The sequence below is a fragment of the Podarcis vaucheri genome (assembly GCF_965113315.1).
Source record: "Podarcis vaucheri genome assembly, chromosome: 15".
NCBI classification, from domain to species: Eukaryota; Metazoa; Chordata; class Lepidosauria; order Squamata; family Lacertidae; genus Podarcis; species Podarcis vaucheri.
This window is the reverse complement of record NC_138753.1, coordinates 30,245,995-30,259,329: the sequence shown is the minus strand read 5'-3', so window position 1 is coordinate 30,259,329 and position 13,335 is coordinate 30,245,995. Positions and strand designations below refer to the sequence as shown.

Below are 13,335 nucleotides of genomic sequence, written 5' to 3'. Positions count from 1 at the left end.
GAAATCCCTATGGAAAACCGCATTTTAAAATTTCCTGCTCTCTGCCGCCATCTGGTGTTGCACATTTATAGCACATTCAAATAACTGTTTCTTTACTAATGAGGCTGAGTCCAAACTCTTGGCAGTTACGGATTTCATAAAACTCTCAGTACATCCACAAAGACATACTACAATACCAGCAATCAAATGCTACGAGGCTAAAATCACATTTAATCTGGGAATATACAAAATTTACATGGCAGTGCATAACAAAAGCGACATTCCTTGTCTAAAACAGAAGTTTAAAAAGAAATGTGAAGTGGGAGAAGTAACATAATAAAAATGTGTAAATGGGACTGAAGTCTAACACTGTAATCCCATGCATATATACTCAGAGGCAAGTTCCATCAAGTTCAGTAGGGCTTACTCCCAAGTAAACACACACAGGACTGCAGCCAAAATAAATTGTTATGCTAAAAGAACTTAATTAACTGACTTCCTCCTTCCAGGACCATGGGTCAAAAGTTTGTAACTTCCCCATAGTTATAATAATTTTCCATCAAACATGATGCAACTTGAATTGGGCATTATGTAATTACAACTATTTCACAAGGAATTCTGTTTTTGAGAAAGCAAACTTCTGCTTGTAATTGAAACCGACTGTAAATTCTTAAGGTGTGAATCATGTCATCCCATAAGCATGCAGAGATCTGGTTTCTATCAGAAGGTTGAAGAAAGGACATATGTTGTTGTTGATGGGTTATTTGCCACTTTACTCACGGCAATGACTCAAAGCAATTTTACAAGCACAACAGAAATACTAAAACCAACTACAATAAACACAATTAAAAATCTTTTTTTTAAAAAAACTAAACTAAAAAAACCACACCTATATAAATAAAACACATGACTAGCCGATCCTGCCCCACCAAAAGCGGCCACAAATACTTTAAACCCCTTCAAACTAAAAGCCTGGGTAAAAATGAAGGTTTTTGCTTGGTGCCTAAAAATAGATACAGATGATACCAGCTGAGTTTCCCTGAAGAGAGCATTTCACAAAGAGGGAGCCACCACTAAAAAGGCCTGTTCTCATGTTGCCACCCTCTGGAACTCCCATGAAGTAGGCTCATGGAGAAGGGTCTCAGGTGACATTTGCAGGGTCTGGGTTGGTTCATGTGGGGAGAGGCAGTCCTTGAGATATTTGTGTCCTAAGTCACATAAGGCTTTGTAGGTCAAAGCCAACACTTTGAACTGGGCCTAGAAATTAATTGGTAGCCAGTAGTCAGGTCTGGATTAGTGTTATGTGCTCAACCTGTCTTGCCCTGTTGAGCAACCTAGCTGCTGAATTCTGCACTAGCTCTATGTAGCCCTATGTTGCGCTAATTCAACATAGAGGTTACCAGAGCATTGACAACAGAAGTTAAGCTGTGTTTGTCCTGTCCAGAATTAGGAAACACCATGGTGAATGCATACCTTCTAGGGTTGAATCTACACAGCTATTTAAAAAAAAACGCTTTGAAAATGCTCTGCAAAAAAAAGCCATTTTAAAACTCACAATGAAAAATTTCAGTGAGTTCCTATTTCAGCTCTACAGCGACATCTGGTGTCACAGTTTTATAGTGCATTTATGACGTTTTATTTTTACTAATGTAGCTGAGTCCTAGGACTCATTCCAATTCAAATCTAAGGGGGAACCACTAGCTGACATTGAATTTTAACTTCCATTAAGAACTGTTTGATGTTGATAATTCGTTACTGATTAGCAACGATTGTGTGTGTGTATCCATATAGAGATATATATAGTCATATATATTTGTGTGTGTGTGTGTGTGTGTGTGTGTGTGTGTGTGTGTATAATGCAAACTTTGTAGGATTTTTTGTTTAAATGTGATTAACAACTAAACTCCTCATTAGCATAATAAATGACAGCAATCTCCCACCCACAGACAAGCCAGCCCCAATCTTCTCTGAAGTTCCACTTGCACATAACAATGTTGGCTGCATAATGGCAACAAAATATGGAAAATTTCCTGAATTCGTGCTAAACTTCTCGGTATCATTCCAATGTTAACATACGAACTGACGAAGCAAGCAAATATTTTATGCTTCTGTAAGGCGCACTGAGTGGTTTTTGAGAAAGGCAACCAGGTTAAACAACAGAAATAACAACAATCCCACCAGACAACTAGACTCTGCTTGCTCTGTGATTGCAAAAGGTGACAAGCAGAGGCTAATCTCCAATCTTATCATTGTGGGACTACAAGCTAAGATCAAAGCTAAGGCTCTGCCTGCTCCTGGCTTGAACTTTGAGCTACCTGGCATCAGAAGATATGGGGTGACTGACAAGTGGGCGCCCCCTCTCACCTGCTAAGAATGACCCACAGAGTTCTCAGGTTGAAAAATGTCCCCAGCCCCCCTGCATTAAACCAGTGCTGCCTGGGGAAGCAAGAGACATGTCTCTTGCTTTATCTAAATGCTTTTCATTTTGGGCAGTGCTGGATGCTGGTGGAAAGGGGAGGCTTCCATTTTCAGGGTGATGGCAAGGAAGGAGTCACTCTGTGGCACTCAATAAACTTCAGCCAAGGACTTTCTCTCTTATACATCTGAAGGAGGGAGAAACAGAGAAGGGTGAGTTTCATGTTTCAAAGAAACTTGATAGTTGCTCGACAGGAACTTGACCTGGCTGCTTTTAAGGTAAAGCTCTCCAGGGCTGTCAAGGCATTGCCTTTCCACAAATGAAAACAGATCAGAGGCCCCAGCTGGAACAGATGGCAGGGAGGGGGCTGGAAAAGAGCCAGCCACATGTGACCAGGGCAATGGCCGAAGGAGCCCTCCCAGCGATAGGGCTGGGAGTGATGACAGGGGTGATGACAGGCCCAAAGGGAGCCTAAGGAAAGGCATCCAGGCTTCAGCCAGATCACTTTGGTAACACTCGTAGGGACCATGTACACCACCGTGGGAAGCCTCACTTCCTTGCCAATCTGTAGTTGTGAGTCGAGGACCCTCCACCGGCATAGGATTATAATAAGACACACAGACACATTATTTTAGGTTAATGGGCAAAATTAGGCCACAATTTTTATTGGTTACAGCATGTGAGTAGTATTGGCTTAGGCATTGGATGAAACAGCAGTGCAAGACTCCACCCCACACAGCCAGGAGTCATATCAAGGTTAACAACCAATAGGAGGAGCTTGTTGATGCAAATACAACTGGAAGCTCCCCCATGACGTCACCGGGGGTCCTGCCATGGTCCTAGCTACTAGCAGGGCATCGGACAAGATCCACGACCGCCAGATTCCTTTAATGGAATACCCAAAAGAGGAGGGGTAGATGATGGCGCAATAGGGCTTCATGGGTCCATCAACACTAAAAGCCTTTCAGAACCCCCATGTCCTCAAACCAGTAACCCTTTAAGAAACAGATGCTGGAGACAAAATCAGGGAGTTGTTGCCTGCCTGCCCTGACCTCCCATCATTCCTTTTCCTGTTTCCTTTCTTTCTTTCCATATAATATCTGGTTTTTTTATTTTTAAAATAAATCATATATTTTAACTATAATTGCATGTACAAGTAGCCCTTTTTTCTTTTTGAAATCATTTTTATTTTATAACAATCCAAATGCATATCCATATACAGTACAGAGATTACGCTGAATCTCAAGATTTCCCCCCATCCCCTTCATGGATTCTATTGTCAACATTTACAACTGCATATTATTCCATAGTCTATATTTTATATCAATCCATATTGTCCATGATGTTTGTCACATTACATTAGTGAGATTAAAATCCTGCTAAAGTTTTCATGTGCTTGCAGCGCTCTCTTAAATAAAATATAATTTTATTCCCATTTAAAAAAAAAAGTTTTTGACCTCATGGTTCCTATAAAAGACTTCTTTCAAGCCTAGCAGATGCACCGGGGAGCATTTGGGGGAAGGAGGGGGTGTAGTTGGGGAAAGTGTTAACCCTCCCATGCCTTACAACCCCCCTTCCCCCAATTCAAAGCAATGCCCTGTTGCTGGAATGGGTAGAGCCTGATTGCATATGTGTGCATCTTATGGGCGCATGTATGGCAAGGTTACCAGATTTTTTTCAATGAATCCAGGGATACTTTAAATAAATAAAAAAATAAATACTACACTTTTGGGACGTTGATGCTGCAGCGATGGCGGTGGCAGATGGCTGCCGCCTTGACCTCAAGCGCCACCTTTCCCCTTCCTCCGAGGCTTCTATCTCCTTTCTCCATGAGCCTGGGCAGCCCCTGAGTTATTGGTTCTTCAGTGGTGGTGGTGGTGGTGGTGGGGAAGTGGTGCAGGGTGGGTCAGGCATGGAAGGTGGAGGAGGAGGGCCGAGAGCGGTGGCGGCGGTGAGGCTCGGGCAGCACGATGCCTCCCTTCCCATCAGAGCAGCCCCAATCCCATTCCTACTTGCGTGCAAACAGAAGGGGGCGGAGAGCCCTAAGCTGGGGAGGCTTCCCATTGCCTAACTGAGAGATCCCTACCCCCTCCTACTTGCATGCATTGAAGCCTCCCTTCACAGCTGACAGATCCCCGTCCCACTCCCGTCTGCACACAAGTAGGAGTTGGGAGGCTGCCCCAATAGGCAGCACAAAGCCTCCCTTCACAGCTTAGTTGCTGGGGTCAGAGGAGGTGGAGGAAGCCCGGAAGCTGCATCTTAGAGTCCCTGCACCACCATCATATGGGGACTTCTGAGCAGCTCCTGAAGCCAGCCAGAGCCAACTGCTCCAGGCTGCTGAGATTGCCACTGCTGCGTTTCCCAGGGACATTAGATGAAATCCGGGGACATTCCAGGGATAGAATTTGTCCAGGGACTTACAGTATTTGCTAATCCAGGGACCGTCCCCGGGAAACCCTGGTAACCCTAATGTATGGGCTGCAGCTCAGTGGTAGAACCTCTGTTTGCTTGCAGAAGGTAATAAGAAGAGCCAGCTGGATCGGGCAAAAGGGGTCCTGTGTTATCCAGGATCTTGCTCTCCCAGAGGACACCCACATGCCTCTTATGGGAAGCCAGCAAGCGGGACCCAAATGCAATTGCATTCCCCACTTCTGATTCCCAGCAAATGGCAATCAGAAGTCTACTGCCTCTGTGAGAGGCATACACTCAAGTTCAACTCCTTGCAGCACCAGGGAGAAAATTTAGCAGCTGCCAATCAGCATAGACATTACTGTGTGATTGATTGATTGATTGATTGATTGATTGACTCATGCATGCATGCATGCTAGCTTTGGCCCTGCCCACTTTGGGCAAAGCCCTTTTCTTTCAACAGCTTGCCTGCTGCCCACTCCTGGCCAGAACAAAAAAGACCATTAGACAGGGTTGGTAAAAGATATTTATTGGCTACAGGAGAGATGGGAATCCTCCTCCCCCAGCCCCTATCCACAGAAAGGCCCCACTGAGGAATAAATGTCTGTGAAAGAGGAGGAGACAATGCACATATTGGCATCTGCACAGACACAAGCAGCAATTCTGGAGAGGAAAGTCAGGCTGACAAAGAGGAAATTCTTCTGTAAGTAAACGCGGAACAGTCCTCTAGAGTAGGGGCTCCCAACCGGTGGCCCACAGACCCCAGTGAGGCAGTGTAACCCACCCAGGGGGTCAACGGTACTTAGCTAATTGGGAACCACTGCTCTAGGGTCTTGTCCCAGGGCCTCCCAAATGCCTATACCTTTGGGGGACATCCTGAGGTGTGCATGGATCTCCAAATGAAGGCTCTTCTTACATTTTAGCTCCAAGTTGCTTGAACCTAGGAACGTAATACCAGCCCCAGGCATGCGGCACAAGACCAGCTGCCACACTTGGCTTTCACTACAAGGAAGCCCAGTCCCCCCACCATTACCTGCTCTGGTTCCACTGCCTACAGCCAGCTTGGCTTTGAACCAGCAGCCAAGGGCAGCAGCCATAGGAGAAGATCACACAGTGGCCCTTCTCTCTCCCTGGAAAGAAAAGCACAGTGAACCTCTCTGGTACATTGAGCCATGGAATACCTGCCCAACTCTCTCCAAGCCACCGCAGGCGCTAACATCTGCCTGCTTCAGATATAGCCCAGCCCTTTCTCCATGTCAGTGGTAACTGGCCACCAGACACAAGGTGCCCACACCATTTCCAAACATTTTGTTCTTGCTGTTGCTGCTGTTGCTACTGTTGCTGCTACTGTGGGAGTTGGAAATAGACAGGAGGTTTGTGGAAAAATATGGCAAGGAGGAGGAGGACCAAGTAATACCTTCATGAGTCAAGTGCTAAAGGGTGGCTGAGTTCAACGCAGTGTGTGGAGAAGCAGCAGCTCAAGAGTGTCAATCAGCACAGGTCATCTTACCCAGAACCCAACAGTCCAAACAGACAGCTGTACTCCCCACAAGCTGCATTCTCCATCCAGAGAAACAGGGCAAGAGCCACACCAACCAATGAGAAGCTGTAACATCTTGATGATCCGCAACATGAGGTAGAACCTGATCCCACACACACCATCAGAGCCCTCCTGACACCATGAAGTCCAGCGCCAAAGTTCCATTCATTGAAGAATCACTGGGATGTATCCTGCTGGCCTTCAGATGACATTCAGAAAAAAATACCTTTGTCCTCAAGTCAGTAAGGATCCTCATCATCTGAATCCTGAACAGAATGCAAGAAGAAAAGGTCAAGCAACAGAGCCAACAAGACCCCCCCAAATGCCTCACCTAGCAGAAATTTACTGCTGGAGAAATGAGTTGGAGGATTTTGTGCTAAGCAACTCACTGAACCCAGATCTGGAAATGTCTGCAAGGAAGCTCAGTTAAATTCCGCCCCTCTCTTCTCTCTCTCTCTCTCTCTCTCTCTCTCTCTCTCTCTCTCTCACACACACACACACAGGCCCAGCATGCCAGAGTGTACACCCTGGTCTTCTTCAGAAACCTCCATATTAGACCACTGTGGGAAATGGACTGAGATACAATGCTAGATTCATGGACAACTGTGCCAGACTCTTAGACCAGGGCACACACTTGCAATGACACTTCCTTGTGTAACCAATGGGATCCTTCAACTCAGTCTTATTTCGTATTCCTGCTGACAACCTCCTTGCATACTCTGGCCGAACACCAGCACAGAGACGCTAAAATCCTCAGCAGCTCAGGCCCAAGAGCCTGCAGCCTGCATGTGTAGTTGTGGACTTCACAACATTATCACATAGTAAAACCTCCACGTGTCAACGACACAAACATTCATGTTCAGAAACAAAAGGGACAGCCAACTCTCCCATCCACCCCATGTTTGGTCTTTGCTTCATTGGCAAACAGGGCTGGCCAAAAAAGACATTTTGCTACCTGTGGTGGAACAGTAAATGTCTCCTCCCCCAAGCCAAGGTACATAGAGCAAGTCATTTTGGCACCTGAATGAGAAAAACCTGAAAGTGCCTCTCTCTCTGGGACTAAAAATACAATAATGGATTAAATCGCTGGCCATTTGTTGCCCTTTCACAAGACCCTAAACCAGGGTTTCCCAAACCTGGGTCTTCAGCTGTTTTTGGACTACAACTCCCATCATCCCAGTGGTCAGGGATGATAGAAAATGTAGTCCAAAAACAGCTGGAGACCCAAGTTTGGGAAGCCCTGCCCTAAATCATTTGCCTCAGCCAGCTGCTTCACTCAAGCCTAATGACCAGCCCTATGAAAGGGTGGGAGAGTACTTCAGATGAAGCTGTAGTATACTCCCACCCTGGACGCCAGCTGCAACAGGAAATGGTCTCACATAGCTCTCCTATCCCCCTTGCACCCCCTGCCCGAAATGGTGCACCTGCTAGCAATGGCAGGAGGGAAAGAGAGAGGTTCTCTAGGGCCAGATGACTAGCATGCCTCCACCCTACCTCTCATGACTGAAGGGCAAATGGAAACAATGGGTGGTATCTGCGAGTGGGTTTGTTCCTATGCCCCCCAACCCACTCCCCCAGGCCATCCCGGTTCACAAACGGCTCCACCCTTCTGACACCTACAGCGGCAAAGGTAGAAGACTTCAATCTTGGCCTCTGGATTGGGTCAGGCATGAATGGGAATTTGATGGCAGGCCCAAGATGCTTTGCCCTCCCTGCTATCTTGCCAGCGTCAAACTGGCTGTGAGTAAGGATGGCACTTTTGCTTACCAGACATCGCAGACACCAGGCGGCCAGCCTCTCCTTGCACTTAGGTCGCTCAGGTCTACAGGAAGAGCACAGAGGTGAGTCCAGCATGTGTCTCCTTTGCCTGTCTGGCACCCGCCCCCTCAAAACCCCCAGGGCAGCCAGTTGTACACCTGTGCCAGTCAGCTTGCTCTACCTCTGCCCATCCCCTCCAAAAGAAACCCAGTTATCCAGACTCGCCCTACCCTGCCCCCTGCATCTGCCACAAAGCTTCCATGGGATTGCTGTTCACAGAATTGTGGAGTTGGAAGAGACCTCCAAAGCCATCTAGTTCAACCCTCTGCAATGCAGGAATCACAGTTAAATAATCCCTGACAGGAGGCCACCCAATCTCCAATGAAGGCGAGTCCACCACTACCTGCTCCTGAGGTGGACCAACAGCCGCAGACCACCAAGCTCCCAAGATTTATGCAGGAGCTGACAGTAGGCGGGACATGCCTTTGAGGCACCAGGTGTGTCAATCATCAAAACACCTGCTGATGCCCTATGGAGGGTTCACAGTCTGAATCAGCTGCTCCACAATAACCCCATATTCTGCTCATTATATTCCCCTTTGTCTGAGATCATGGGCATGGTGAGGGTTGTATGGGGTGGTGTCATTAATCTCCATTAAGTGACCTTGAGTACAAGCCCTGGGAGCCCTCCCCATCCCAAACACTACTTCTCTCTGCTTCTCCCTGTTTAAGCACAGAACACAAAGTGCTCACTCTTCAGAGACTTCGATGGAGGACTTCTTGTAGCTGCACTTCTTCTTGCTTTTCAGCACCCCGAGCTTCTTGCCCATTCGAACCAGGAGCAAGGCCACCACAATGGCTGAGGGGAGGAAGACCAGGATGGAGAGAAGCCCAGCTGACGTCAGCTGGAAGGAGGCCCCTGGAGAAAGAGGCAGGAATCAGGCCACAGGCACACCAGAAGGGCAGGCTGGGCCTCTGGGGAACAGAGGCTCCAAGGGGAACACCCAAGATCAAACCACAACTGAGTTTCCAACCCACGTGAGAAAAGAAGGCAAAATGCTGGATTAAGGAGGCATCACAGCCAGTCCCCAGAACAGAAGATGGGAGGTAAGCACATACCATGCTAATCCCTGGCCAATGCACAAATGCTAACTGGGTCTTCCCATCGGGGTTTGAATTTTTCAGCAGAAACATGGTGAAACATGAAAGCTTAACTAAGGATATCCGCAGCAGACTCAGTTTTGTGACTGGAACAAATCCATCAGCTTATTAAAGCTTAATAGTATTAAGGAATTTAAGGAAAAGAAAGTAACTTACAGAAAATAAAGCAAATTGCTTATGATGAAAATTAAAGCAGGAATACAATATAAACTGAATAAACTTATGAATGTTTTATACAGTGGACCCTCTGGATATGAATTTAATTCATTCCAGGGGTCTGTGCGCATCCCAAAAATTTCATAAGCAGAGACGCTGCTTCTGCGCACACGCAAGGCGCACAGAGCACTTCTGCGCATGTGCGCGGGGCGAAATTTCCAGGTTTGCCGCGTTCGCAACCCAAAAGTTATGTTACCTGAAGGTAACGTAACCAGAGGGTCCACTGTAATTAGCATCAACTAATTGCAAGTACCAGTCGTAGAACTGAGAAAGCAATCAGAGAAACACAGACTCTGAACTTCTATACGTCATTAAAGTTCTTTGTTTTAGGTATGTTGCTTTTCTCTTGAGTTATTTGTTTCTCAGTCACATCAGGCCATTCTTCTTCAGCAATGGTCACTTGATACCAGTCCAAATAAAACTGAGGTGTCAGTCTATGTCCTTAGCCATGGTTCTACATTAAAATAAGAACGACTCAAAATAAACTTTTAGTTCTGTAGGCCTAGCAGGCTTTGAAATCTCCAAAAGGGGGAAAGGGAAGAGACATCCCAAAGAACTTGCCTCTCTCCATGGCAAAAAAAACAGGTCCTACTTGCAGGCTCACACAGATACAGTGAGTAAGCCCCACCCCTTCTCTTTTCACTTTGTACTCACCAGCCTCTGGGGACTAAGGCAGGAAGTGAGCAGATCTGACGCTCAACCCAGCAGCCCCCAGGGTAGAATGAGGGCCTTACCATTCTCCTGAAATAGTGCATGCTAGAAAATGCAACTGGTGGAGGATGGCAGGGGGGAGATAACACTAAGAGGCTGGGATTTTCAGGAAACAGCAACAAGGTTTTAATGCTTTTGACAGGAAAGGCTTGGGAGAGGCGGGGAGGCAGAACCACCATGGCCACAGGGACTAGAAACATTGCTTTACCTCTCTGAGTGACAGTCAGCATAGTCTGGGGGATGTTATGCTGCACATCCGGGGGATTTTTCACAGCACAGGTGAACGTCCCATTGTCATCCATCGTTGGGTTGATGATCCTAATGGAAGCATCCCGCTTGGCCACATTTCCAACCCAGGATACCCGGTCACGGAAGGTGCCCTTCTTAGCTGGATAGGCATCTGACTGGTAGTGGAAGATCTAGAGGAGTTAAGAGATGGTGACCACTGACAGCCGCACGGATGCTACTAGCCCAGAGATGGAAAAAAGAAAAAGTCCCTACCAGAGAAGAATGGCAAGCTAAGATGTTGGGCTGTGCCGAAATGGCAAAACTGACCGGAAAGCTCAGGAACCAAAACTTTAATAAAGAATGGGAAAAAATTATAATTTATCGGGGAGACCACTGTAAGCAGATGAAAACATTAGCAGCATTGCAATAACACTTATAATGTAGCAGATACTATGGACAATATGGAGTGATATAAAATATAATAAATTATTATTATTATTATTATTATTATTATTATTATTATTATTAATAAATTTATTATTTATACCCAGTCCATCTGGGCGGATTCCAACAAAATATTAAAATACAGTAGTCTGTTAAACATTAAAAGCTTCCCTAAAGAAGGCTGCCTTCAGATGTCTTCTAAAAGTCTGGTAGTTGTTCTTCTCTTTGACATCTGGTGGGAGGGCGTTCCACAGGGCGGGTGCCACTACCGAGAAGGCCCTCTGCCCGGTTCCCTGTAACTGCCTGGTTCCCTCAATTATGGAACAACATGCAGTAGAAAAGGTTGACAACTGGACCCATGGAGAGGGAGATGGGAAGTCCAGAGATTCGGAGAAGTCTCTAAATATGGATATGTATTTTGTATTGTTATAGTTCCGCACTTGTAAAATCAAATACAATTTTTTAAAAAAATATAGAGAGAAAGAGATGGTGAGTATCACATCCCATGACAGCCAAGAGCCAATGGCTCAAGGCCTTTCATGAGCCAATCTCACTGCAGAGATGCACAGCAACATTCCATCAAGGTAGACTCATGCTTCTGCAGGAAGGATGATGATCTCAGGGATACTGAAAGCCATTCGATTGGCACCCCCAGAGCAGCAAGACAAAGGCTCTGCTGCTTACCTGCCGCCATATACACCTTGTGCACCAGTGTCACCCACCACAGCAGAAGTGGCAGGCACATGTGCCACTCTGCCAAGAGCCAGCGGGCAGACAGTGAAAGCACCACTCACTCACCGGCTCCAAACTGCCCCCTGCAAGAGGTCGATATGTCCAATCAATGGTGAGCTTCTCTGTGACTGGGAAGGAAGACTTGAACCAGCACTTCAAGATCACGGCCTCACCCACAAAGGCCTGGACGTCTGAGTCAGCCTGGATCTCCAGGGAGTGGACTCTGGCAAGGGCTGCTGCAAAATATAACCCCAAGAGGTGGGTTAGTCACCTGAGCAGGAGCGCAGAGGTGTTGGCAGGAAGAGTTCCTGCTGCTCCCTCTTCCACCAGACCCACTTTGCAGGAAGTGCTTAGCTCAGCAAAGGAACCGCCCACCGTTTTTTCCTTTGGCCAGGCAGAGATCAGGAACTCAACAGAACCAGCCACAAAGGACTCTGAAAAACAGCACCTTCTGGTGCTCTGCAGTCTCCAGACATAGCAACTACCAGCAGGTGGTGAGAAGGGGCCCCATCATTAAACAAAAGGAAGAAACTGCCTTGAGCAGATGACAAGGGGGAGCAGTAGCAATGTCTTGGAAGGATGGTGCTGTGCCCCCCATGATCTCTCCCCCCCCCCCAATACAGGCTGCTGTGCTCTGGAAGCGGAGGTTATTCTTTGCCTATGGCAGCACAATGTCTAACACCAGCCCCAGAGGCAGGGACCTAAACATTTAGTCTGGGGTGGGTTCCAATAGAAGTGCCAGTCTCAGTGCTTTATAGACTCCACCTCCCATTTTCTTTCTCGTTGGGACGCATTTTTATTTTTCACTGTATCCAACGCTGCAGATCTAATTTTATTCAATGGGTCACTCGTTTCAATGGGTCTACTCGGAGTAAGTAAAGCACTCAATACAACCCATCAGTGATACTTTCAGCCTACGACAACGACTTCTGGGCATTTGTTTGGCTTTCCCCCCTGTTCAGCGCCCTTCGAGGGCCTGGGCCAGCTGCTCTCTTGACAACACCCCCGCAAGGTAGCTCAGTCTCGTGGTCCACCATCCCTACAGGAGCCGGGAGGAGCGAGCCCCGTCGCCTCGATCCGCCACTTGGCGGAGTCGCGTCTCCGGGTAGAAAATCCCCTCAGCCGGGCTGGCCGTGCACCTCTTCCCCGGGCAGCAGGCAAAGGGGCACGGGGCTTCTGGCCCCGATTCGCTCCCGGCTGGAAACCACGAAGGCCGACACCGCCGGCAGGCAGCCGGCCAGCTGGACCCCGAGTCGACTTGCTCCGGAGGAGACCTGGCTGCGCTTCTCCCTGTTTGGCCCCAGGCCCGGGCGGCTGTTCTCGGTCGGGCCGGCCTCAGGACCAGAGCCAAGCCCGAGATCCAGCACAGCGCTAGGGAAGGGAAGGGCCCCGCTCCCGCCTCCGCCCCTCACTCACCCCATAGAAGCAGGAGGACCCCACCGCCAAGCTTCTTCCGCGAGAGCCCCATTTTCCTCGCCACTTCCTCGGACGACACCTGTCCGCCCAGGTGAGGCCGGAAAGGGAGGGGAGAGGCTCAAAATGGCCGCCCAGAGACACTCCCTGCCCAGCAGCCGGCACTCTGCACATGCTCAGAGGCGCCGAAAAGACGCCCGTCGCGACTGAGTCATCCAAGCGCTCTGCGGCGTCACCGGTTCCACAAGCGGGATCCGGAGCAATGATATTGCCGCCCTCGCCAGGCCACCTCTCTCTCTAGGGCGCTGCCGGCCCGCGTTGCCTCCCTC

At 48.0% G+C, this 13,335-nt stretch overlaps 1 protein-coding gene across 2 annotated transcripts; it reads right to left on the bottom strand.

The window, feature by feature from the left end:
• Positions 1-5,317: 5,317 nt before the first annotated feature.
• On the bottom strand, positions 5,318-13,291 carry MPZL3 (myelin protein zero like 3). Of its 2 annotated transcripts, none has more exons than XM_082200677.1 (6): positions 13,010-13,291; positions 11,660-11,829; positions 10,398-10,608; positions 8,855-9,020; positions 8,112-8,166; positions 5,318-6,610 (listed from the first exon to the last, which is right to left on the bottom strand). In XM_082200677.1, exons 1-6 carry the CDS (start codon positions 13,059-13,061, stop codon positions 6,584-6,586), a joined length of 681 nt encoding a protein of 226 aa, XP_082056803.1. In that variant the 5' UTR covers positions 13,062-13,291; the 3' UTR covers positions 5,318-6,583. The 2 variants fall into 2 exon arrangements, with proteins under 2 accessions (XP_082056803.1, XP_082056804.1); XM_082200678.1 differs by having other exon boundaries at positions 11,660-11,826.
• Between the last annotated feature and the right edge of the window lie 44 nt (positions 13,292-13,335).